Source organism: Podarcis liolepis (assembly GCF_965112155.1).
Source record: "Podarcis liolepis genome assembly, chromosome: 1".
Classification (NCBI taxonomy): domain Eukaryota; kingdom Metazoa; phylum Chordata; class Lepidosauria; order Squamata; family Lacertidae; genus Podarcis; species Podarcis liolepis.
The window spans coordinates 64736155-64763396 of NC_139554.1; the positions used below are offsets into that span (position 1 = coordinate 64736155).

General features: G+C 42.8%; 1 protein-coding gene across 13 annotated transcripts in view; it reads right to left on the reverse strand.

Moving 5' to 3' along the window:
* Positions 1-9290: 9290 nt before the first annotated feature.
* The window catches only part of PAX6 (paired box 6), a 42788-nt gene continuing 24836 nt past the window's right edge, over positions 9291-27242 (reverse strand). For 10 of the 13 annotated variants that reach the window (XM_083511951.1, XM_083511945.1, XM_083511947.1 and 7 more), the window contains 6 exons: positions 18210-18368; positions 17283-17365; positions 16381-16531; positions 16124-16239; positions 10958-11108; positions 9294-10358 (listed from right to left, as the gene is read on the reverse strand). In XM_083511951.1, coding sequence (XP_083368077.1) covers positions 10273-10358; positions 10958-11108; positions 16124-16239; positions 16381-16531; positions 17283-17365; positions 18210-18368 — 746 coding nt within the window. In that variant the 3' untranslated portion in view covers positions 9294-10272. Of the gene's footprint in view, positions 10359-10957; positions 11109-16123; positions 16240-16380; positions 16532-17282; positions 17366-18209; positions 18369-27242 lie in introns of all 13 variants that reach the window. The other 3 variants (XM_083511944.1, XM_083511941.1, XM_083511943.1) reach the window with 3 other exon arrangements.

Here is a 27242-nt window from a genome sequence, read left to right on the forward strand (position 1 = left end):
GGGATGTGCATGTAATAAATAGAAACACATAGAGTAGCTCCTTGATTTTGCCACTAACCTTTGCAGAGGTTTGGACTGCAGCCTCATTTTCATACGTCTTAGGCTATTTTGGAGCAATGATGCAACAAAAGATGATGTGAGTGGATATATTTCAGTTGGGACCTCCTGGGTCCAATTCCTCCCCTTTCTAACAAAAATGGGGGCAGGAATCACAGGGCAATATTATATACTTGATGCCCCACTCGATGGGGCTTACTGCCTGAAAAGTGTTTATAGAATTGCAGCCTAAATCCCTGATGAGGATTGCTCCATTTCACATTTCACATTTCTGCATTTTGTATTCTGTTATATGCTTAAATGTGTTTGAAATAGTATTAAGAAAATGAATAAACCCTCCCAGACTAGGGGAGTGGAGGAGGAGGAGGAGGAGGAGGAGGAGGAGGAAGAGGAGAGAGCTAGCATATGTTACAAGAGGCTTGAGCTTCTTCAACATATCAATTTGAAAACTCCTAAATGTATTATAGATTGGGGTTTTTATTTTTATTTTTTCAAAATCACTCTATAGGTATTATTAAGCTGCTTTGGCTTTTTTTCAGACTGGTAGAGTGTTACATAAGTAACCTGCAATAGTTTTAAATATGGAATATTTAAACAAGCTAAACTATGGAATTAGCTCCCACAAGATGCAGTGGTGGGTACTAATTTGGATGGCTTTAAAATATGATTAGATAAATTCCAGGATCATTAAGCTATCAATGACTAGCCATACAAGAATCTTAAACCTGACGCAATAGCATACGCTCAGTCAATGCAAGCTTTTGCACGCTGCAGTTGTGCTCTGGTGTCAGTCTGCCCTATCAATAGTCTGGCCACAGTGTTTTGCACCAGCTGGAGCCTCCAGATGAGACCCAAGGGCAGCCCCTCATGGAATGCATTGCAATAATCTAATCTTAAGGGTACCAATGCATGGATGTCAGGCACTGGCTGGACGAGGAATGATGGGAGACGTCAAGCCAAGGAACCCCCCCAAGGGAAAACACAGAAGGGGAAAGCTCAGAGCCCGGGAATTGGTGGTGGGACACCAAGGAGAGGATGGGGGGAAGATTGGGAGATGGTGCTGGATACTGACGGGACAACAGGTTTTGGTGAGCAGGAAGAACCTATGACAAGGAGCAGTTCAGACGCTAAGGCTGAAGCGGGGGTGGTAGTCAATAGACGGCTGAAAAATCCCAGGAGTCTGCCTCTCCTGCTGTGACGAGCTCCCCTCCTCCCTGGTCTCCAAAAACACACAGGATAATGAGGAGAGCAGAACAGAGGGGGAGATGAGCAGGTGTGGTTTGAGACTGCTTGGGAAACATCCAGGAGAGGAGTAGCCTTAGAAGGAGTGGGTGGCAGGGACCTTCAGTCCTGGCAACTGTGCTATAGGGGCAAGACCTACTGGGAAGTGTTGCTGCGTTGTATGCCATTTCCTTGACTAAAGGGTTAACTTCACTCACAACTGACTCTGCTTATTCTTGCTGACCTGTGTCTGACTCCTGCTCTGACAGCAAATCACCATGGCCAGGCTACCAATGTCCAAGGCTGGCTGTAGTTAGCACACCAGCTGTAGCTAGTAAAAGGCATTCCTAGCCATTACGGCTTCCTGAGTCTCCAGCAACAAGGTGCCACCCCCCCCCCCAATATAACAAATCTGATCTCAATCCAGAACAGGCAATTTGCCAATTTCCCAGACATGGGGAACGCCCCCCATCCACAGTACAGTGGTACCTCGGGTTAAGTACTTAATTCATTCCAGAGGTCCGTTCTTAACCTGAAACTGTTCTTAACCTGAGGTACCACTTTAGCTAATGGGGCCTCCTGCTGCTGCCACCGTGCAAATTCTGTTCTCATCTTGAAGCAAAGTTCTTAAGCTGAGGTACTATTTCTGGGTTAGCAGAGTCTGTAACCTGAAGCGTCTGTAACCCGAGGTACCACTGTATCTTTATGTTCAAACTCAGTTATGGCCCTCATCCACTCCACCACTGAACCTAGACAATGATCCAGATCTTGCACAGCTTCTCCTGATTCAGTTGTTATGGAGAATTAGAGCTGTGCGTCACTAGCATACTGATGACACTTTGCCCCCAAAGTCCTAATGAACACTCCCAACAGCTTCACAAAGATTGGGGGGGGGGGGACCATGCCCTGTGTCACACACACCATTGTGTGAAGACCATGTGGCTGTAGCACAATCTTCCTGTGCTGTACTCTGGGCACAACCCTGTGGGCTGAAGCAAACTGTGCCCCCAATATCCATCCCAAAGAGCAAGTCAAGGAGAACACCATAGTGATAAGTATCGAAATCTAAGTGACTGAGGAACATAAGCAGAACTGCAGTATCTCTGTACCACTCTTGGTACTAGTCATCCACCAGGGCAGACAAGGCTGGTTCCTCCCCAACACCACACCTGAGCCCAGATTGCAATGGATCCAGATAATCCATTTCCTGCAGAAACTCCTGCCAACATTCTCTTCGTCAACTTGTCCAAGAAGTGGATATCGTTGCAAGGGTCCTGTCCACATCATCCGGCTATATAAAGTGAAACCAGCCCTATAGAGTATGCCTTGGACACTGGTGTCCTTGACCTTGACCAACAACTATGGCATCCAATGCACAACAGAGCTGAGTGCCATTCAAATTGCTCACTGAGAATTGCCGCTGAATACCAGTTGCTGGGAATCACAGGAGAGGAAGTTGTTGCGCTTATGTCCAGCTTGCAGGTTTCCTATAGGCAGCTGGTTGACCAGTCTGAGAACAGAATGGTAAACTCAGTAGGCCTTTGGTTTGATCCAACATGATTTGTCTTATGTTCTTGTGCTCTTAATACCATGTTGCAACTTCCCTAAAGAAGAGTGCTGCAATTTTAGGGCTCCAGTCAGCCTGGAACAAGAGCCTTGTAGTCCTGTTCAGGCTTCTGAGGTAGGGCAGAGGGCAGTTTCAGCAGTAAAGAAAGGACTTAGGCCTCTGTTTTCTCTTCCTATCTCTGGAGGCCTTCTCTTGCTGTCCTATATAACACTGGAGTAGTGCCAGTCCCAAACCTGAGCATTTTATTTATATATTACAAGTGGAGACTTAGTTCTAGAAACTAAACCATCCCTGCATAGTTCACAGGAGGATTTTTTAAATTTCACAGCATGCAACCCTAATCCCTTCCCCCATAATACCATAAGCTGTCAGGGGCTTGAGGAGGCCCATTACCTCCTTCCCCCTGTCCTCCATGTTGCTGTGGGGGCTGGGAGTGCAGCACATTATTTTCCAGTGACATTCCATGTCTCAACTGCTCTTACACAAAATACATTTGATAACCTTTCCCCAACTCCATGCACACTCCGTTTAAGGCAGATTCCGCTGACCAGAAAATTAAGCAAAGGTTTAGAGTGGAGGGATTGCAAGTTCAAAACAGCAGAGAATAACATGAGCCAAATTCAAGAGTTTGCAAAGAGTCCTGTTAAGGGTTTTGCTCTTTAAAAACCACTGAACAAAATTGTCTTGCAAGTTCATTAGCTATACCTAAGGGTTTGCAAAACCACCACCATTTAAAAAAAGAAAAAAGGGCCCTGAAGCTTGTACAGTGGTACCTCAGGTCACATACGCTTCAGGTTACATACGCTTCAGGTTACAGACTCCGCTAACCCAGAAATAGTGCTTCAGGTTAAGAACTTTGCTTCAGGATGAGAACAGAAATTGTGCTCCAGCAACGCGGCGACAGCAGGAGGCCCCATTAGCTAAAGTGGTGCTTTAGGTTAAGAACAGTTTCAGGTTAAGAACGGACCTCCAGAATGAATTAAGTACTTAACCTGAGGTACCACTGTATTTCAAAAATAACATTTAGAAATTAGAAATGTTAGCTGCCTTTGAGATATAGGAGGTACATAGGTAGATAGGGAGTTAGGTTCTAGTAATAAGTGAAGTTTAGCCAGGGGTGTGAAGTTCAAAAGTGATTGCATTGCACAGCATACCAAAAAGCTAGAGATCCACAGGTGCAGTAGTGCTTGTGGGCCTCCCCTTTTCCTCCTGGTTGGACAGGTGACCAACACTGACTCCTCTTTCAGCAACAGAGAGTCTTCCTTGAATCCCTCTTCCCAAACTGGGAAGCTTGCTTCATCAGAGCCAAAACCATTTGTACGACGTCAACAAAATAGCTCCTTGTGTGGTAGAGTCCATCACTGTCTTAAATCCTGTTTCTGTCTATAAACTAGTCCTTGTGAGATTGAAGGTGTTGCAGCCCTTTGAAAAGCAAGTGAAGCAGCAGCTTGTGGCATCACAGTTGAAAACTGTGTCTCCAAAGTTGCAAATGAATTTTCATTGCTTAAAAAGAGAATGGAAGCAAAGTACCAACTGAGTCAACAGCCAGACATTAGTGAGAAACATGATCAACAAGTAATGACCAACTCTGATATTTCACAGCTAAATAACTCTAATAGCTAAATTACAATGTCGGTGTCTCACATGTATTCATTCACCAAAGTCTTCCCCAGTTCTTTCAAAAATGTCTTCTTTTTTCATTTTCATGCTGTTTGGTTGCTGTCCAAAATCAGGGACAAGAGCCTGGTGATCAAAATGAGCAAACTGGAAATTCCTTCTTCCTTTTAAAATTAAATTAACTCAAAATGTAGTCCTAAGCTTTCCAAACAATGCTGTTGCTATTTAAAAATCATAACTATTACCCAGACAATTCACAAAAAAATGCCTGTTTCCTACATGCAATCTCCAAGACGGTCCTTTGGACTCTTTTCCTTTAAGTATCCAGACTGATTGACTGTGGAAAACTGAGTGTTTTACTTTAGGAAAAGAGCTCTTGCCCCACAACCAACTCAAACAGGTGGAGCAAAACATGTGCTTGTTTTTCTAGGTGAAAGCTATATGGCTGTTTAACTCTTGTGAGCATTCCACACAAACACAAACAGAACCAACAGGGAGGACAGTGTTAAGTGTATGTCATCATAACACCAAACTGTAAAAAGAGCTTATCCCCAAATTTGCACTAAACCCTTCGGGTGTTGCTTGGAGAAAATTAAATTGCACAACGTGATTGGAAAAGGGCAAATCAATCAAAACAGAGCAGTCACCAGGCCATGTATGTATGTGCCCATCTGAGATAACCTGAGATGTCTGGCTGTTATATTTTGATTGATCTGTCCTTTTTCAATCACATTGTGTTATTGGTGGGCAATTAAATTTCACGAAGGTCTGAAAAGTCACTGGTGGACAGCACTTGTAGATGAGTCTGGAAATGGGTTGCCTTTCTGCACACAACAGGAATCACTTTTTAACACAGCAGATGGGTTGGTCCTCTGCAAAACATGCCCTGGAAGGCCACATTTGGAGCCAAATAAAAGATTGCTCATCTGTAGTCCAATGGAAAAGACTGCCATTTTTTATTATTAAAATGTTATTACTCTTTTGTAAGGGAAATAAACTCTCATGTAAACTGATAATTTACACTGATGTTTTATGAGGGTTTTGTTCACCTTACAAGTACAGATTAGAAAATTATGATTTAAAGTATTGATGGCATTCTTGCCAATTACCTAGTTTTCCCAATTCCATTGAAAGAAATAACTCTTTAAGGCAGTTAAACTCCTAAACAACATTGAAAAGAGAAACTAGCATTTGAGTTGGGTGCAATGCAATGCCACGCTGCTTATATTGTGCAAACCCATTTAAGCAAATGATCTGAAGAAAATGCAAAATTTCTGGATGATTGAAAGTTTGGATTAAGGTTTTCATGTGACTTTCTTTTCAGAAGAACATTTTTCTTAATTAAAGTCATAATCCATGAGAATGGGTTTTCCTATTGACTAATGTATCTTTGTAAGGTGTATTCTTTCATCATTCCGATTTATTTCAGTAGCACTTAATCAATGGGGTTACCTAGTACACTTGCCTTTAAAAGCCCCTAGACAACTTTTCTTGGAAAAATGTAAACTATGTGGCCTGTTTCAAGAATGTTTTTTTTAATATTTTCAGTGCCATCAGTTCTGAACTCCTTCACAGAAAATGTTTCCAGTAATAATCCTATTTAAAATCATGAAAAATAAGTTTTAGAAACAGGTCAATTGATTCCACCATTCCTACTATTTTAACAGAATTACATTGACATGGTGGTGGGTATGAATTTGGCTACTCAAAACTTAAACAGGAGGAATTCTGCTGTAAGCCTGTGAATATTATTGGCATCAAAGCTATAAATACATAAGCCGATTGTTTTCTTCTCCCTTGCAGAATATTGCCTAGAACAGAACATTTGAAATAAAAGCTACAGCATCAGTGAACGAAAGCTTACACACTGTTTCTCATCTGTGTGCCTAGAATGTACTATGCCTCAAGGCTATGTAGGATAACAGCAGATATAAAATGGAAAACACACAACAGGAGATGCACATTGCTGTGTCCAATATATATATATATATAATGGCATTTTCCAAGAAAATCAATGGCAAAAATCCCCCAAAATTAAATGGAAATGGGTTCAGTGTCACAAACAGATGCAAGAAACACTTAATGATGGTTAATAAGTGTCAGCCGGTAAACAAACGAACCGCTTGCCAAAATGTAAAAGTAGTACCAACGCACAGACTTTCTCCCATCGTGCTTTAAACCCTGAAAATTGTGCTGTGTCCAGTTAGATGCTTGGGTTGCTGCAGAATCTCACATGCCCCTGAGCCAGGAGCCAGGAACTGGCATGCGAGCTCAGGCATGTTGAGATGTTGCAGCCTCTCTCCCTGCCATCCCACTCCAGGCGATAGACCCCTGTCAGGATTCTAGACAAGAGTCCTCCAGCACAACGCTGCGTTCAGCTAGTGTTCTCTAACCCAAGATGCCCTGTGGCTGAGAGAACCGCAGCTTTTCCAGGCAGGCAGCGCTCAGGGGCTCAAGTGGCCTCTCTTCTGCCTAATGAGCAGTGAGCCAAGGACTCTTCCCAGCCTCTCTCCCTTTGACAAGGAAAAGGATCACCAGCCAGTGAGCCATAAATGCCTCCCTTGCTCTTAATAAACTCAGAGAATGTACTGCCACTCTGGTACATGATGGTTGTAGATTGTTCTTCAAATTATACCCCTGGACAAGGGACAAAGTATCAATAAAATAAAAAATTAGGTAATGCAGATAAGCCTTGTTACTGTACAGATCCAACCTGTAGGAGAAAACTGAATGCCTGCCTAGAGTAGAAAGAAGCAAAATTATTGGGGGACAAAGGAAAGAAGAAGAAGAAAGCCTTTGTCTTTGGCTCTTTTCACTAGCTCCTTTGGATGAAAGCACCAGGAAGGAGTTTCTTTGTAACTACAGTATAGGCAAGGATGCTGCCCCACTCAAGTTTTCTCTAACTTGAGCCCTGAAGTTATCTACTAAAGGTTTCTGATGACACGTTCTTAAGATCATTTAACATATGCTACCCATTAACACATTGTAATAACCTGTAATCAAGACGGTTTAAAACTTAGGATAGGTTTCCCCCCCTACACACACACACTTTCACTTTCTATTCAGATCTTCCATGCTGATGACTATAATCTGTTTTAGTGATGCTCTGAGTACAGAACCAGGAGGTGGTAGTTAGATTAATTAACCTGGAATAAAGAGTGTGATCTTGTGATGTGCAGTAGGACACGATTTGGCTCTCATGTTGCTGCAAACGAGGGGGAGTAAAAAAGTAGTTTAAAAATTGATCAAAATATTACTTAGGTTGAAAAGGGTATAGCTGTCTGATTTGGATAAGTGTGCGAGGGGTCAAATTCATGCCTATCTAATACGGATATTCATGTTAAGATTCGCACACTCAGTCATGTACAAGGAAGGGAATTCCTTGGTAGATGGCTGATCCACAGGAGAGATTATCTTGTGTTATGAAGAATCAAGTAAAGCAGAATTCTCCTCTAACCTCCTGCAGTTAATTGAGCTGTTTGTATAGGACTGATTTTCCTGATGCCTGCAATTACATGCATGTCATATTATTTTATGCATAAAATGCGTACTCTCTCTCTGAAAAAATATTTAAAATGATCAGCAGAAATAAATAGCTGACTTTTATGCAAAACATCTCTATTAGTTGTGATTCCTAGGTTGGGTTTTCCACATTATTATAGATATTTATATTTCAGAAAAGCCACCATGCTCATTTTAAACTCATGGGGGGGTGTTTGTGTGTTTTAATTAAAGCCATATTATTATAGGTTATGCTTTTCTGCATTTGTCACGAAAGAAAATTATGCATCTGGATGCTTTTATGGTATCAGCAAATTGTCGCAAAGCAGCCACAGTGTCTCCAACTTATAGGAAAGTAGTATTTGATTATGTTATGGCACACTGAACAGAAGAGAAATGTTATTCTCTGTCTTTTGTGAGTACAGCTTGTGGTGCTTTCTCTTTGATTCCAAATTCCCTGTGCTTTCATACATCATCAGATCTGTTTTTCCTTGCAACATTGCAAGTAACAGCTGGACCACAATGAACCTCCTCCATAGATGTGGGAATGTTTATATTTAGCTGCCAATGACTAAAGTCCTCCGGCTTTCACTAGCCAGTCACAATTTGCATTGTTCTTGCCTGTTTATTTTCCTTCTCTCTTTATTTCTTGACATGCACCTCTCCACCCTCGCCCACACTCATGCAAAGTGCATTGAAATATTAGCCAGGTTAGAAGTTCATTGGGAAATTACACTAAGAATGTGCTTTGAGAAGGCACATAGAGAGATCGTTTCCTCAGAGAGCTTATAATGCACCAGTTTAATCATTTAAAAGGAAAAAGTCTGAGGCTGCAATCTTGCAACCAAATATTCCAGTTTAATCCCATTTGATTTAACCTGGATTTATTTGAAGATAGATTGCTTTAGGACTGCTGCAGCACTGAAGTAAGTAGAAAATGTTAACCCTTTCTATAAATCCACATTTATGCAGCATAATTCAAAATGCAGACCTTCCTTAAAAGTTAGCTAGATTCCTCCCTATTAAACAACTCTTTCCTTGCATACACTTCTGTGCAACAGGATTTTTTTTTTTCCTTTTTATAGCTATTATAGAGAGACTTCCATATACAGCTCTGGTGTTCCAGCAATCTGTTAACTTTTCAGCTAAGATTCCAAACCAAGCTATAGAATATATTAAAGTGATTTCTTGAGGACCTCCAATATTTAAAAACAGAAAATAATGTCAAAATAAGATTTGTCTGTATAAAAAATATATATATTAAAACCTAACAAGGAAAAAAAATTGGCCACACCACACTATAAGGTTAAAAAGAAAATAGTATAATAAAGGAAATACAAAGGCTTTGGCATGGTTTTTACAATCAACAATGGTTAATTTTGATATGTCGTTGTGAACAACTTCAAAACACTTAAGTTTAAAACTCTTGCAAGCACTTTTAATTGATTAGGAATGAATTTTAGATGCACAAAAATGATTGGACTGTGAACAGTAGTACAACTTCAGCTAAGAACAATTAACTTTTGCTGACCAAAAAAGAAACGTTTGATGCATGAAAATGTGTATAAAACATCTATAGAATATTCTTGTCAAATATAAATGAAATTAACTTTATTATAGAAATCATTCTGGGAGATTTCTAGGGAAGACAAATACTTACATTTTGACATAAAACAAATTGGATTATATCGAAGACACAATCTATCCTTTTCCTATCAAACTTTTCTTCTTTGAAGTTCTCTCTTGATCCTTTGTTTGCACATAAGCATCATCTGTTAATAACCTTTGGAAATCCCAACAGATATTTTTCTTACAGAAATCTAATGCCGTATTGTTCCAGGTTGAATTATATGCAATGGAATGATACAAACTTGGAGCATCAGTCTGAAATCTATGAACAGATTGGTAGAAGTATTCGATATAGCTTGATAAAACTCTTAATTCGTGGCAAAGCTTGTTGATCATGGCTTCCTTTTTTAAAAATAAAATAAAAAACACAACTTCATGACCAACACAAAAGCAAACATCCATTCAGTCTACATTGTTCTTTTTTCATTATAACATACAAATGCCCATTTACAAATAATACATCAAAATGAATAAAAGTTTGGATACCAAAATGAAGATTTGTTCCAACTGATATAATGCCTTCATGTATACAAAGGTCCATGTTAAAGTCTTTCTCCATGTGTTATGTCGTAGGGCACAGTTGCAGTACAGACGTACTCTGAAAGCCGTTCTTCTTTTAGAAAACACAGCCAAACCTCCAACTGTTGTCCATAGAGCCATTTACAAAATCAACACATGGTTTACTGTAATCTTGGCCAATATTGAGACATATCAGGTTCACTGCCGGGAACTTGAACAGGAACTGACACTCCAGGGGAAATAAGACCTTAAAAGAAAAAGAAGAAAATTTCTGTAGAACCAAACACACATATATTCAGCTTCTCTGTGGCCCCTATTAAAAGGGGGCTTTCTTCTAAAGCTTCCAGAGCTCTGTTAAAGAAGTCAATAATATCTTTCCCCATTTGATCATTTCCTAATTTTAGGAAATCAGTTGACCTAGCCATCTGAAAGCATATTAGAAAATACTTTTTGGCCCCACAGTTAAATGTCCAGTCAGTCTGCTCTAACATTTTCAAATTGTAATGGGATGCAGTATTTTATTTTTATGTTCCAACTTTTTCTAGAAGTGCTGAGAGGAGGAAAGATATAAACTGGAAGGAAGAAACAAAACAATGTTCTGTTCATCATTCCTTCCTTCCTTCAAGTGCAGCCCCCCCAAAACAAGTCAGGAATGGCTTCCCTATTTTATACACAAAGAGTTGAGCAACTATGTTTAAGCAACTGCTGAGTTTTTAACAGGGAACTAACAATCACATTTGGATAGAAAATTAGCAATAACTTTCTGAATAAATTGTTGAGATCAGACTGGCAGGAGAAACAACTCCTTTAAATTCCTTTTGAGAAAGAAACAAAGGGGGTGCTTACCTGTTGAAGTTGCGCCAGAGGCGCCCATTGGCTGGCTGTTCATATGTGTCTGCATGTGAGGAGGGGTATATGTATCATAACTCCTCCCATTTACTGACGGACTTGTGGGCAGCATGCAAGAGTAAGAGGAAGTCTGGCTGGGTACCGGGGGCTGAAAGAACAAAGCAAGGCTTGTGAATTTCAGCAGCATCATATAGCCATTGTTTCCTTGCAGGGAGAGTAGATAGACTCTACACACAAAGAAGTTAAACATTCATATTTAGTGCCTTGTTCCACGGAGTGCTCAGTCTTCACGGTTCCCATCCCCAAAAGAGGGCAAATGATTCCCCATCTATATTCCATGGCATGCAGAGAGCAGCTTCTTCCACTATTAGTCTTATTTATTATATTCATTTAGGGGCTACTTTCTTTGAGCACTTCACTTCCCCAGATTTGAGCACTTTCAGATCTGTCACTGGGTTGGAAAGTGGAGAGTGGAGCATCCTTGCTCAGAAGCATTAACAGTGAATTGGGCTATGTTTTTGTTTATATTGGAATGCATGTTAAAGGCACTGAGAAAAAAAGGCATCTCTCAGAAGTGCCAATCCTAATGATTTTCTCAAATTCAGTAAGAATTATCTATCTTCTTGTTTGTAGCAGGAAATCGGATCAGCTTACCAATCTATAAGCCTTACAGTGAAAACCAAAACAAAAACATTTTCTCTCTGGGTCTTGTCCCACAAGCTTCCCACAAGTTGGTCTACCATTTGGGAATCACTAATGCAGAATATAAATTAGGGTGTGCATGAAAGCCACATCCCTGAAGAAAAATATTGCTTATAAGAACCGATATCACTCTCAGTTTTGGGCAATGTAATGGTTTAGGTCTTACATCCCAGTCCAATTTCTGAATCAGTGAATATGTTAGACTTCAAGGTGACAAACCAGTTTAAACCCATGAGGAATAGCAACTTAAATCTAAATATTTTATCTTAGTTGGGTTATGGATTGGCCTGGTTTTCTAGTTGTTTACCTATATTTATTCAGAACAGCATGGATATAGAAGCAGCAGATATAATACAACAGGCCCATTGGTAACCTTAATAATATACAATCCACTAATTTATACCTGTATTTATCCCCAAACTGATTGTCATTTGGACTGAGTTATTTTTTGGGGAGGAGGGGCTGCTAAAAGTAATTAGGTTCCTAATTCCCATTACTATTCCCTGTGATTTGGATATTTTACTTTCTAATCTCAACTCTCTGTCTTTCCTTTGAAAGTACTGCTGTTACATTTTTGTGGATATTAGGTTACAGTTGCACTCTGTGTAAAATCTGTGTAAAAGTGCTGCTTCTTCCTCAGCAATCCACATACAACAGAAATAACAATTGCCCTTATTTTAGGAATATAGTTTTGCTTGCACAACAACTGTCAGGTTCTTAAAGGACAGTATTTTGAAACATTCTGCATTTATCTTTTATCCAGAATTTATCTTTCATATATTATCTTTGGATTACTTTAGAACTCTTATCAAGCATGCTCAGAGTCCTACTCCCAATAATCCTGGGTTCAATTAACAAAGAGTTCCCAACCCAAAATGCAACTCTGGTCCAAAATACAATTCAGATGCACATGCCAATTAAGTAACCAACATAAACCCCTTCCCAACATTTACTCATGACTATGTATTAATATACCGGCTTCAGTTCTAAATTCAAGAGGCATGCCATACAGACATACTGTATTTACTGCAAATGTATTTGTATTTGATTGATTGTGGGGGTGGGGGTCATAAAGAACATAGCAACCTATTCCATTACGGCCAATTCTAGTATGATCTGATTTCTCCAAGCTCCAGCCTGAAATAGCTGTACCAGTCAATGCTTCATGGAAAACCATGGAAAACCTATAGCTTCTGTATCTTCCTATGAGCTCCATCGCATGTGCACAATAATGATTGGGGACCCTAGCATTGTATCCCACCCCCCACCCCCGCTCAGCCAGCTAGTTATCCACCTGCTTACAAGCATGAGGTTTGGCAGCTCTGTTCACTTTAACACAGCTATTTAGAACTGCAGGTGCTGTTCACATCCTCCTCTCCCCCTTGGGTATTTCTAGGGTGCCAATAGCCACAGTGTCTCATCAGCCAAGGTGTAATCCTGCTAGCATTTTAATAAGCCTTTTCTCCTCACCAATGCTATACTAATGAGTTTCTCTGGTTGGGTACATTTTTTTTCTTAAACAGATTCTGAAACTTTTGCTTTATGAATTCAAATCCATGAGCGCCAATTAACTCACTACACATATTTCTCACAATTTTATCAAGTCCTTTATTTCTCTTTTCCAGTCCAGATGATCACATTCCAGGTTTGGAAAGCTCTTCCCAGTGATTGTGTACCTAACTATCATGTTCCATTGCAACAGTCCTTTTATGTTGGCTCATTCTACAACTTTTAGATCAATGGGTTGTATGCTGCCCTCCTATTCATGGAAGGCTCTTTCATCCAGCGGAGGTTTCCATGAATAGAAAGAAGGGGGAAGATGTTTTTTTGCAAATTCCCCTTTTCTCCCGCAGTCCCCAGCACTATCTTCCATGAGGGTACTCAACCATTTTAGGGGAAATCAGAGAAAAGGGGGATATCACAATGCCCCGCCTTCCATTCACAAAAATATCTGCTGAATCAGAGTGCCTTTCTTGAACAAATCAGACACTTTAGAAGCCCTGATTCAGTTGAAATCACATGTGCCCTACTAGAAAAACTAGTCATAGACCCAAAATCTAAACATATTAGCCTTCATTCAGAAAATGTTCGCTGCACTTTTGTTCTATGGAAATCAATCAAGCAATGTATAACATTTTCTTACGATATAGCATGCCTATTCAAAGAGATCCACAACATTTATACACAATGCATCAGCCGCATGTAAAGAACTCTCAAACAGATTGAAATCAGTGAGACAATTAATCACAACTGACTGAAATGCCATGGGGCTTAAGCACAATCAACTCTAACTGGATCAGGACCAACCACCATGATTCAATATAGATTTAATGCATGTTTCATTCTGCACAAGACTGTATCCTTTAGGTGGCATTTAGGTCTATTGATTGCCTTGCAAAGTATACAAGATCAGGGTGCCAGTTGTATACCCAATGGGCAAACTCCCATTAATTACCTGGATGTTCCTAATGCACTCTTTGGCTATAATTTTCCTATTGCTCTGGGAACTTTGCCTCTTTGAAATCAGAGTATTATGCAACTATTTACCAGGCGTTGAATACCCAAGAATATTGACAAATTTGCCTTTTACTCATAGCCTATTTCATAGGTATGGTCCCATTCTTTTAATTAATATTAATCAATTACAAATTAAATTATTCTGGATTAACCACTGTCACTTTTTTTTAAACAGTAAAACATAAGAAGAGTGTGCTGGATCAGACCAATGGCCCATCTGATTCAGTAACCTGTTATCTCAGTAGCCAATGTATATCAATGATCGTGGACACCATTTAGAATCATGCTGTAGTCAAAAACAAGTCTTCTTTAAAAAAATGTGGGGGACTCCAATAGTGAGTTAATAAATGAGGTTAATGGGCATTAGAGAGTGTCTAAACTGTCCTTGAACACTACTGTTGTGAATTAGAAGCAGGTTCCAGCCCTGCTTCCACACAGCAAAAAGTTAGCTGTGGATAGGGTTAATGCTAAGACTCCCAATGCCACATATGGGGGCAAGACTATGATGCTCAGCCGTGTGGAGATCACTATGGAGAAACTCAGAGCAATGCCACTTAGCCAGCAACTTCCTGCCATCTTGCCCAATGTTCAATTCAGTTTAGATATTGTAAATTGGGTTTGAAAATCCCCATGTCACACTAATACAGGACTTTAAAAAAAAATTAATTGCATATGGCAGTACCAAAGGAACAGTGCTAAAAATTATTAGTCATTCTTTTTATTTACTTATTCTGGCCTTCACTCCCAAGCATTACAGTTTTCTCTTGGTTTAGTCTCACAAAGGTCCCTGGGATAGTGATTTGTCCAAGGCCACCCTGTGAGTTTCATGCTGAATAGGATTTTGAATCACGTCTAAACACTATCCACCAGTGGTGCTGTCAAGGTATAGCTTTGGGGAGAAAGTGCAGGGCCCCAGTCATCAAAATGACCAGGAGGACCCACCAAAAATGCCATAGGGCTGACTTACCACACGTTGAAATAATGCACATTGCCATATGGAGGTGACAGTGGGGGAGGGAGAGAGAGAGAGAGAGCCATAATTTCTTCTAAAACTACCTAACTCACACAACTACTTTCCACAACAACAATTCAGTGGCTTCTACAGGATAGTCTTGCCCATACAAAAGGAACAGAGTGGCAAACATAAGAAATCACTGAATTTAAGCATCCCTGTGAAAGCTCAGAAGGACCAGATTAAACTATTGATGTTTTACTCAGGAGTGGCCTGATTGAAATAAAAAGGAGAAAACTATGCAGCATAGAAGCAAACTCCTAGGGGCCGAGGTCCCTTCACCCTCCCTCCAATAAAATATTTGAGGGGGCCGGGCCCCCTGGAGGTTGATGGGCATTGCCATCCGAACGGTGTCGGTCCACCAAGTCTTGTGGTTGATTATGCAGGGCAGGGCTTACTCCCCCCCCCCCAATTTTTTATTCAAGTTGGTACCCCCGCTTTGGCGTAGCCATATTGGAGGCTGCTGCCTTGCTCCTTCCAGGGTTTCACACCCAAGAGCACTTTACTCAAAATACCCTTTAGCTCTCTGTCAGAATCAAGGTGGTTAAACCTTGGCAAAAATGATGTCCCGAGGCCTGTTTGTGGATAAAGTGGAACTTCTGGCCGGCATTGTAGACTGCTAGCATAGAGCCAGGCCCTGAGTGCTACTCCACGTTAATTAGCCCAAGGAAGAAATCTTGATGAGTGGCTCAAGCACCTCCCATTAGGCTAATCAGTCTCAAGGAGGTTCCACGTTGACTTCACAAATTTGAAGATTTCATAATGGTGTGAAAACAGAAATCCCCTTGACCTTTGACAACCTCCTCTTTTGGCTTGGAATTGGCATTCTCCACCCCAGCCATCGAATGGGCAAGGCTCTGCCCAGCTCAGAGAGAGAACGAGAAGGTGGGGGAGAAAGAAAGAAAGAGAGCATATTAGTGGATTATACTTACTTGCATAGGCAGGTTGTTAGCCATTGTGAAGCTAGGCATGGGTGGCAAAGCACTGTATGTGTTTGTTAGCGCGGTGTCTGTTCTGCCCAGCATTGAACCTGATGTGAAAGAGGAAACTATAATAGAATAGATAGATAGACAGGATGGACGTATTAGTTTACGCTTCAATCAGATGACTGTATTACTGTACAGAGCGTTCTGTTCTATTGCCCCAAATGGGTGACTGACTGATCAATACATTTCTGAAAGCACATTACCAGGTGTTGTGGGTTGCGGGATTGGTTGGTAGACACTTGTGCTAAAACTACTGCTGATGGGAATGTGGCTGGGGGTGTTGCTGGCTTGTCTTCTCTGATTCCTTAGCTTCTCTTCCCGTCTCCATTTTGCCCTCCTGTTGGAAAACCACACCTGCAAAACGCAAGAGCCTTTCTGTTAGCACTGTGAAAAGAGGGCCATGTCCTATCACGCATCATTCAGAGCAGAAGACCCAGCTACCTCTCTAGAGCTACTCATAGGAAGCCTATATAAAGACAGAGCCTCACTGCAACCTTTTTTCATATCTATCTATTATCTGTTTAACAAAATGACTGGGGAATAAACATGGAACCACTGATCTACAAAGTCATCTGCATGTGTGACTGGCTTCCCACAGGGCAGATTGGATGCACATCTACTACACACCTGCACACATGGGTTTTTGTTAGGGGGGCAGAACCTCAGTTTGCTATGTATTTTTATTGATTGGGGGGCAGCTGCTCCTCCCTTATGCCCATGCCTGCACATATATAGCTAACTAGGCAAGATCCAGATGGAACAACAAGCACTGCTTGGGGCTTTCCTGTCCTCATGCATGGGAAGGGCTGTAGCCCAGTAGGAGAGCATCTAGCTTGGAATGCAGAAGGTCTCAGGTTCAATCTCTGGCATCTCCAGGGAGGGATTGGAGAGGCCCCTGCCTGACAGAGGGCTGCAATGCGCACAACACTGAGCCAGATGGACCAGTGGGCTGACTCAGGATAAGACAGCTTCATATGTTCCTATCAGGCTGCAGATGGACAGCTTTGTTGGAGACTACGTATTTCCCCCTGAAAACATCAGTGTCTCCTTTACAGGGTGCGCGGGGGAGGGGAGGAAAGAAAACATTACATAGTCACTTGAGTACCTGTATTCTTGCTTCAGGCAAGTCTATTTTGGCAGCTAGTCTCTCTCTGGCAAACACATCAGGATAGTGAGTTCTCTCGAATTCTGGTAGAAAGGAAACGTGGCGGAGTTAGTTTTAAAAACAGATCCCAGAAAGGACGGCCGCTTCCTGCTTTCAGCTGTCTATGTTTGAGTGCACTTTATGCTTTCAATCTTTTATGAGGAATCTTTCCACCAAAGTGCTCCTATGATTTTTATTCCTTTCCTTTAAGAAGAGGGAGATGTCATTGTTCAGTGTTCACACACACATATACATTCTCTCACCCTGCTAGATAAATATGTGATTAATACCAGACTATGCAATTATAGGAGTAGATTGTTAAGAAGGAATTGACCAGAGTTCCTCTGTGTTTGGATGTATTTAGAGCAGCCAATGCATAAGAAATGAGGGCCTCCTTTTCCTGTGCTAACATTTGAACATGAGTAAGTTAATAAGTGATCATCTAATTGGATTTCAAGCAAAGCGTTTGAAATCTGGGCCCGGAATCAGAGATGCATCCAAAGAAGCAGAAGGACAACTGTCCTCTGGGGCAACTGGTGATGCCAGGACAGGAACTGCAGTCTCAGTATCCTGAAAGCAGCCCGTCAAGCATATAATGTAACCTGAGAGAAGGGCGAGGTTGGCTGCAGTCAGAAGTCTCATCACCATGACTCAGCCAATATGCGCTGCCCAAACTGCGGCACTGTGGAGCAGGTGGGTTGTCAGTTTAGAATGCTGTCCTTATCATGTCACCTCCAAGCATTTAAAAGATGCCTTTGGTAGGAAAAGCATGTGAGATCCTTGTCAATGTCCACTGAAGAATTTCTTTGGAACTTGTCAGGATGGCCCAGAAGAGAGCAGAGGATGTGAAGCCCTTCCCTAGTTTTGACTCAGGCACATGCAACATACCTTTCTCAAGCGCTTCGATTTGTTCTTGGGTGAAGGAGGTCCGATTTCTTTGCAGCTTCCTTTTCAGCTGAAGCCTCATCTGGGCCTCGTCTGAATCTTCTCCATTGGAACTGATGGAGTTGGTGTTTTCTCCCCCTCCTTCTTGTTGCGGACAACCATCTGCAACAGAATGAGGAGGCCATCCTGAGAAAGACCAAGCTGGACCACTATGTTCTAGCACAAAAAGTCAGCCGTGACCAAGAACATATCTTCTTAACCTTGCCCAAGTTACAACCACTCATCAGCTTACTTGAGGGTGAGATGAGGCCTCGTGATAAATTGTATGAGAAGCCTCTTATTGGTCAAGTTGTTTCTCAGTTAAACCAAACATATTTGAGGTCAGCGTATGCCCAGACCCAAAACATGCTGCCACCTGATAGTTCTGCAGTACATGTATCTCATTGAAGTTACATGAAACTTCCTTGCATATAATCAGCTTGATTCAACTTCTGCTGTGGGACATATAGCTGTTATACCCAAAGGAGGAGTGCAAAGTGGGCATCCAAACAAAAGGCAGAGGGGAATCTGCACTTCCAGGCTCTGAGTGTGCATGGCAACACTTGTGGAGTTTCAGACTGAGATTGGTGTAATAGGAATTGGGGATCAGAAGCCCTGGTACTGTATTCTAAATGGCTTGTGGACTAGAGTGTGAGGCTTAAGCCCTTGGTCCATACTGAAATACATGGACTACTGTGGGACAGGTGATATAAGGACAAACAATGGCTTATTTAAAAGGTTTATCAGTCTTGAAATCTTGGGTGGGATAGTGACTGAAGAAAAAGGTCACCCCCCCCCCACTTGCAATACAGAGGAGTTCAAAGGAATATGGAACAAAACACAAATTAGTATGTAACAATGGGGGACATATATCATGTTCAAATAAAGAATATTCAGTTTATCTAAATAACAACATATTCCCACTGTATGAACTAAAGATCAATAACACATTTTAATTCTATTAGTAAAAGACATCACTTCTCCCTCCCATACAAATACAACAATCCAATAAATTATTTCAAGTGGAGATGGTTGTAACTTTTTGAAAATGCCCTGCAAAAGATCCTCTCTGTATGGAATTTATTTACCTATTGCTGCACTTAAAATAGTGATGTTCAGTATTTCAGATTATCTATAATCAGTAATTCCTATCTAATCAATTAGATGTTGATAGGTTTGCAGAAAATGCTATTAAGAAACCAAACCAAGCTTGTAATCTTTTTAAAAAAATATTTATCTAGTTTTGATTTGAATTCTGCACAGTCAATTTCATTTTAAAGGTTGTGAATTTAGAAGTGCCTTCATTGTTCTGCAGTTTTATTCAACTATTGTATGAGTGTGCATTGCCTTGACACCTATTACAGAGCACAGCTGTAATTATATCATCACCAAGAACAGGCTATAATTGCTGAAAATGGAATTTTATATTTAGATAAAAGGACTGTCCATTCTTTGTAATGTGTTGCACCAGAGAAAAGTAAGATTTCTTTAAAAATTTTAACATGTAATTTTAAAAAGAAATAGTAGCGAGTTCGCTAAGTAGCTAAATATGTTATTCTGCAGCTGAGCGCCTGGCATATCATTTAAGTGGTACATTTTTAATTAGGGCATTTCCAACACTTTTAATGTAATTTCTATCATTAAACAAGAGAAAGTTTTATTGTTTTCACATTGCTGCTGGAGGTAAAGATATGCTCGTGGTCTAGCTGTCTTTCAAAGTGTCTGCAGACACTGAGGGAAAAGGGAAAGGAGGGGGGAGAAGGGTGTTTTACAAAAGGAATGGACATTTCTGTAGAGGCAAAGGAGAAGTTGTCAGTAAATTAACTCTCCCTTTCCTTTCAGAGAATAATTTGAAGCGTTTTGATGTTGCTAAATGAAAAATAGAAGAAGGGATTCTTTTGATTCTAACACTCTGGACTAGGAAGGAAGAGAGGGAGAAAAGTTATGCTACCAAAAAAAATCCACCAGCAGTTCTCTCTCTCTCCTAAGCCTGGAAAAAATATATATATTTGTGGGAAATCAACTTTAAAGTAATATCGTTTATAATCGGCTCACAATGGGGCCCGGCCTTCAAAGCCTCAAGAGAATTGTGACAGGATCTGGTAGGGATCTTTTCAAACACTTTGAAATGTTTTAAAACCCCAACTTTCTCCCCCATTTAAACAGTTGGATTCATCTCCAGTGGTCACCATATGGGCGTTTGGAGATCTATTGAGATGACCACCAACACTTGAATAGCGAGGGGGCTGCTTTTCACCAGGACACAATGCCCGCAGAGTAAGGGAAACTATTAAACTCTTGGGGCAAGGAGGAGGGTTGGCAAACTTTCGTGGGCAGAATTTTGAGGACACAATCAGGCAGGCCCAACAAAAGGATTCTCTTGAGGCGTGCAGCGGCCCACATTGTATCACAAGGATCCCAGTCAACAGACTTTTCAGTGAAGTATGTTAACCTTTAGGCACTACTATCATTAATCACTGTCCCCTGGGCTGGGCTACTCAATGCTATTTAGGATTTTTTTTAAACTTTCTATAGGAGCTGAGGAAGAAAGAAAGAACACCCCTAAACTGGTGAATAGGCCAGTTCCATACACTGAGCCTGTTTACTCAACACCAGGAAGGGGGGAAAGAGGTGGGGGTTAGAGGAGAGAACTACTTAGCTAAGATTAGAGAAGCTTCAACTAGCAGAGGAGAGTCCAGGACAAGGGCCCTGTTTTTATTTACTAGCTAGAGTTGGTGGCTGGCTTTTTAAGTTAAGGGCACTGCTAGGAGCCTCTTCCAGGAGTCCTCCGAGAAAGGCAGCCCACTCAGATCTTCAGCCCTTCTGCTTTTTCTCAGCAAGGCTGATGGACTCTGAGCCCTACGTTACACCTTGCACGCAGACTGAGGTAGTTGAGGAGATACTTGAGCGCAACCCAGGCAAACACTGGTCGCCTTAGTCAATGATGCACGTGTGAAATTGACTGGGGCCCCAATCCTTTCCTGGATTTAAAGGAAGGGGCACGGTGTGCCGTTCAAAACTGAAGCCAATGTGCTTATTTGTAATTAAAAGCACTTCGGAGGAGAGTGCTTGGGCTCACCGGGATTTGCATCGGGTACTTCAGCCCAAGATGAATTCCCTGCTTTGAAATGACTGCGCATTACGCAGGCGAGATCCAATCAAGAGGCGCATTTGCTGCGCAGACTTTAGCCGAGGGTCAAAAATGCCTGCGTGGTCGGGGATCATTCCTTCCGCGCGATGCAACCTGAACTCATGGGATAAAATGGCCCGAAATCCAAACGCTGCAGCTTATAACCAATTTTGGAATCAGGCAAGAGAAGCGCTGAGCTCATTTTAACAGACAGCTCAGCGGCACTTAGTTCGGAGCAGCCGCTCGCAGGATCGCGGCGCACCAGTTCCCCGGTCAAATCGCATTTCTGGCCACCTGGCTGAAAAGATGATTGGGTTTCAACCTTTTTGTCCCACTGATATCTTATATGAACGAAAGTTAAAAGGATATAAACTCCAACGGTTTGTGCTTAGCGCGTGTATATAACCAAACCAAACCTGCAAGCGGCAATGAAGTCCCAGTGACCCAGAAGGAACAACCTTCGGTATAATTGGGACATTTTGGGTGGGTGGGAATTGGCTACTTTGTAGTTGTGGTCAAAGGGGTGCTCCAAAAGCACGCAACACTTTCGGATCTTTCCAACTCCGTTCCTTATTGCTGCGCCCTCCCTCGAAGATGGTGCCTGCGCTGGGCAAAAGCCCAAATCTGCCCGTTTTCGGCGCGCGCCTTTGGAGGGTGCGTGCGGATGGGTTTGTGCGGGTGCGCAGGAAATTTTCGTCTGCTGCGACTTGCGGCTTGATCCCCCAGCTCAGCTGCTTGCCAAACCTCTCCGGGGAGGCGGTTTGGGATCCTAAGGGCCCGCGCGGAGACATTTTTCAGCTCCTCTTTCACCGCTTAGCCAAGGCAGTTTGGGAGAAAGGGCAGGAGCCGTTAAAACTAAAGGAACCAGATTCAATCCACGAAAAGCAGGGATCATTCTCTCCTACAAGGCGAAAATGGCCCCCAAAGCAGGATGTGTTTTCTTTTTTCTTTTTTTCCAGGTTAAGGGGGATTTAAAAACAAAAAAGGAGGCAACCTCAACCCGCTCACCATCCATTCTCCAGTCAACCTCCGCTTCTAATGACCCGCAAAGCCCCATGGATATCAATGGGAGGGTCCCCATTGACTTCAACAGAATGACGGTCGCGCCCGAAATCAAGAGCTCTTCCTTTTCTTTAAGGAGCACTTATGGCAACTTTTTCGCTTGTCTTCATTCTGGTTTTTTAAGTCTCTTTTCTCCCCCCGCCCCCCCTCTGCCCCTCAAAACGGTGTCAGTTTAAACTATTTTAAGTTTTGCTTTGGAAAGACAGATATATGTGTGCGTGTGTGCTTGTTTTTAAGGGAAAAGAAATGCCAGACAATTAAGATATCTTTCTTTCTTTTAAAATGAGACTTGAAAAAAAGAAGAAGCTTATAAAGGAATGAACTCAATAGCCCGTTCCACCTTCTAGACCTAATCCGTAAGAAAAAGCGAGTGAATATGCTGTCGCTATTATCCTATAGCTAGACCATCTGACGCTGGGTATAGGATTTGTTTTCCAGGAAAGGGGAAAAAACGGGGGGGGGGATAAAAGACGCTGGGAAATAAAATCATTCCTTAGTTTCTTAGTGTCTTAATCAGTGAGGCGGAAAACTAGCAGAGAGGGGGGAAAGAAAGAAAGATAGCAAACCGATTGCGGCACCTTTCAGCTGTGGAGCTGGGATCAAAACATTGTAGCATCTGTTGAAAGAGAAAGTGTCTAAATCCTATAGAAGGCTTTAGTCTTATAAGGAGGGGCGAGAGGAGGCGGAGGGGGGGGGAGATAAGAAACAGTGTCTCAGTGATCCCTAAAACCGCTAAATCACTGGAGAATTTCTCCCGGATAGAGATGTCTCTTTTTGTTCTGTCAGCCCTCATGTATCCATTATTTTATTCACTGCTGCATGGCGTTTATCAGATTGAGACCATATTTGTCCCCCTCTGAGACCTAACCTTGCCTTATGCTTTTGGAGTAATGGACTCTTAAAATCCAGGAACACAGAGGCAGCCCGGCGAGGGGGGGCACCCGAGTCCCCCGCATGAATATTCCAGGGCAGAGGCATTTTATTAATTTTAATTTAGTGGTGCAAAGGCTTTAAGTGCGCGTCTCTCTCTCCTCTTCTCCCCCCCCCCAGCGCCTCAGCCAAGGCCTCTACGCCCCCTCCCCCGCTTTCCTCGTCCACATTTTTTTGAGGTTGACTCAGGGCCAAGAATATAGTAGCAGGCCCCCATCCGCAAGCTTTATTCCCATTCATTTGTTTTAACTATATGGCAACTGGTGATTAATGGGGGTCTCTGAAACCCTGGCACCCAGATCCTATACACGTTGACTGGAAGAAGAAGAAGAAGAAGAAGAAGAGGAAGAAGAGGAAGAAGAGGAAGAAGAAGAAGAAGAAGAAGAAGAAGAAGAAGAAGAAGAAGAAGAAGAAGAAGAAGAAGAAGAAGAAGAAGAAGAAGAAGGCCAGTGGGCCTTACTTCCATGTAAATGTGCTTTAGGGAGAGCAGCTGAATAAGCTCTGGAGGAAACGATCTAGCCACAGTTAAGGACTTTTGAGACTGGAGTCCCATGGGCGTTTAATGGGAGGCTGGACTCATTGTCTAAAACGGAGCTTTTCTTCTGAGTAAACCTCATACCAGCAGATCTCACTGGTGTAAATGGGATGGATTGATCCGCGCGCTCCCATTAAAACCGGTGGGATTTGCAAGGGCTTAACTACAGTGGCTGAATCCTGCCTCTCGTCTCCTTCCACGGGCCCTAGCCAAATACTGCCTGAAATCCAGCACAAAAACCGAAAACAACATTCTGTGGATCCAGCGCTCCTGGCTGGGGAATTTAGAGAGCAAACTCGCGCCCTGTCCCGCACCGGTTAATCTTTAACCCCAAGGATCTCCTCAGTTTTTCTGCGGGGGAAGGTGTGTGCTTCGGTTTAAAATTTAAATTTTAAAGGATGAGGGTGGGCGCTGCTGTTTCAGGAAACTATAGAGGAATAAGACACCGCGTCTTTTCCGAAAGGGCTTCAGGCCCGAGCCCCAATGACTTCTGCGACAGATCTTACTTCCTTTCAAAACAACAACAACATCTGGGAAGGGAGAGAATCCCGATTTTAAAATAACTAAATACGCGCCTGGCGATGAAATGTGCCCTCGGTTCAGATATTACAGCGACGGACTTCAAGCAACCTGTTATCTCACTGCTGCAAACACGCCCGCACCAACCGGGGTGGGTGGGTGTGGAGGAAGAAATATTGAGCCCAACAAACTGAGGGTGAGATATCAAAATTGGACCTTCCGACACCCAGAGAGAGTTTCTTGACTCCCCCCCCCCGCACCCCGTTTACCCTTGGTGGGGCTGCATATGTTCCTATGCCCTGGTTTATGACAATGATCCGCTTTGGTATAATATCCGATATAACATTCAAATAAAGCCAAGTTTCCCAGCTTCTGATGAGATCTAAAGTATCTGGAACCCTATTAATTGCCAGCGATCTCCCTCACTCTCTCACACACACTTCCACGATCTGTAGGCTATACGTATGATCTATTTAAATAATCCTCTTATTTGGGGTTGTGACTTGTAGGTTGCGAGTCAGGGCGAGCTAATCTGCGCCTGTGTGCTCCCCCTGATCCTGACAGCAAGTCCCATCCATCTTAGAAAGGCTAAGGTTGCTATTCTAGAACATAGGAAGTCAGAGAAGCCAGTGTTAGGTGGCTTTAGCGGGGTTGACTAAAGGTTGGGATGCAAGTTCCATTGGAGCCATTCTTAGCCTCGGGCTGTTTAGGGCCCTAGCCTGAGGGCCGGATCCTTACATCAGCAATCTTAAAACCGAATCCGCAGAAATCCTGTGGATTGCAGTTCAACGTGTTTCCCAGCTAGAATACGGAGTTTTGCAGCTAGCTAGACCCTGACTTGGGACTTTGTAAATAATTTTGATCTTCTTCCGGGCAAATGCGCCCAGGATCGTGGCACTGTCAGCCTGAGATTAGACGTCGTGGGGTTTAACTGCAGAGTTAACACACAACCAGGAAAATTCCCCGTGCAAGACCCTCGACGAGCCTGGGGCTGCCCTAGCTCTCTTCCTTATTAATTTCAGTCCAGGGTGGATCGTGCCCGAGGCCGTGGGCCATAGCAAGAAAAGGAGCCGGGATGCCAGTGTTGAGAATCTCCTAGCTTTAAAAGTCCGAGTTATACACACAAAGAAAAAAGAAAGGCCGATTTAGCCTTTCTGATATTCAGAACTGATTTAAATCGGTTGGAATCCGAATTCTTCCATTGCTCTGCAGGAATTGTGAGTGAATCTTTGCGCCTGGGACCATCTAAGTTATATATAACGCGGCCTATAGAGCCATGCAGCTTACAGTTCAGGTAAGGGGAAGGCGATTCCTTCATATCGCTGTTACTCAGATCAGCTGTTACTCAGATCAACAACCACCCCCGCCTCCCCTCTGTCCGCATCCCGAAGCGAAGCTCAGGCGCAGGTTCCTCACGCCACCATCCTCAACGGAAGGGTCCTTCCTCGCTTTGCTTCGCGTGTCCCTCTCCTTACTCCAGAACTTGGCAGCTCTAATGAATTGGAAAGACCTGGGTGCTGCTTTAGAGTCCCGGAGCCCGATGTCCAGTTCTGGAATAAGCCACTAAAAGTCCGGTGGCACTTTGAAAGACTAATATGTTTCATGGCCTCCGTGACTCAGAACAAGACCCAGAGCAACTGATGCCACCACAAACAGGCTTGAAGGTACCACAAGGCTCTTCTTGATTGGGCGTGTTTTTCGCTCCTTACACCACATGGACGCCACTCTCCCTTTGGAAGGGGTCGGCAATATGTGGTCTTAAAGACCTGGGTGCCGGATCAGGTCTCCCTAACGCTTCCATCCCTCCCAGGGGCGCACCTACTCAGCCACTCAGAGCACCATTCTGAAAAAGGATGGTTCATTGAAGTCAGTGGAACTCAGTTCCAACTAAGTGTGGTTAGTTAGGGCTGAAGTGTCAAAGGTGCTAACCGGCGGGTGGGGGTGGGGTGGGGGTCTCAGTGAGCAGGCTGGCTCCCCGTCATCCTCCAGCCCCACGGCATTCTTCCTCCCCAATGGGAGATCTGAGAGTTGGGACGGTAATAGGATGCCCCGAAGCTCTTGTCTTTCCAGGGTCCCTCCTAGACTGCTCCCTTCTCTTAAAACTGACATGTCTAATTGGCAAGCGGAGCCATATCGTGTCCAGAGGTCTCCTGTGGAACATTTCTACAGCTGTCTCCTTCAACTAGACGCTTATTCATGTCGCCTTAATGAGAAACAAAACGATCTCTAATGAGCAATTACATAGCGACAGAATTGTTCCCATAACAAATTCTTGCGTGTGACAGAAACATCCTTTGTACCAGATATTCCGCATATTGTTACTGATTTCTTTCTTTTCTCTCTCTCTCTTTCTCTCGCATCTTAACCTCCTTTTCGGGATGGAAAGAAAAAAATCAGGTTGTTGGGGAGACACCTCTCCCGAGAGACTGACCAGAGCCAGAGAAAGGTCTCGTGGCCCACCGAGAAGCCGCCTTGGCAAACAAAAACAAACCCGTCGCGATTATTACAGCATCTCTAGGAGCGAAGGAGCGCAACCCGCCCCGGAGCCTCCGCATTAACCTCTCGCCATTCCCTACAACAAACACCTATTAATCTTCCGCGTAAACAGGGACCCACATTGGCCAAGTGGGAGCACGTCTAGCTGAGGAGCGAAGGCGCCCCTGGATCGGGAGCAGGCGCGCCACAGAAAACCTATGCAGAACCAGCTCCAACCTGGAGCGTGACCTTTTCAGTGACTGCACGCAAGCACGCACGCAACCTGGAGGAAAATCCAGCCGACCCACTTCTCCTCTGCTTTTCCCGCAAAGGCTATTACACCTTC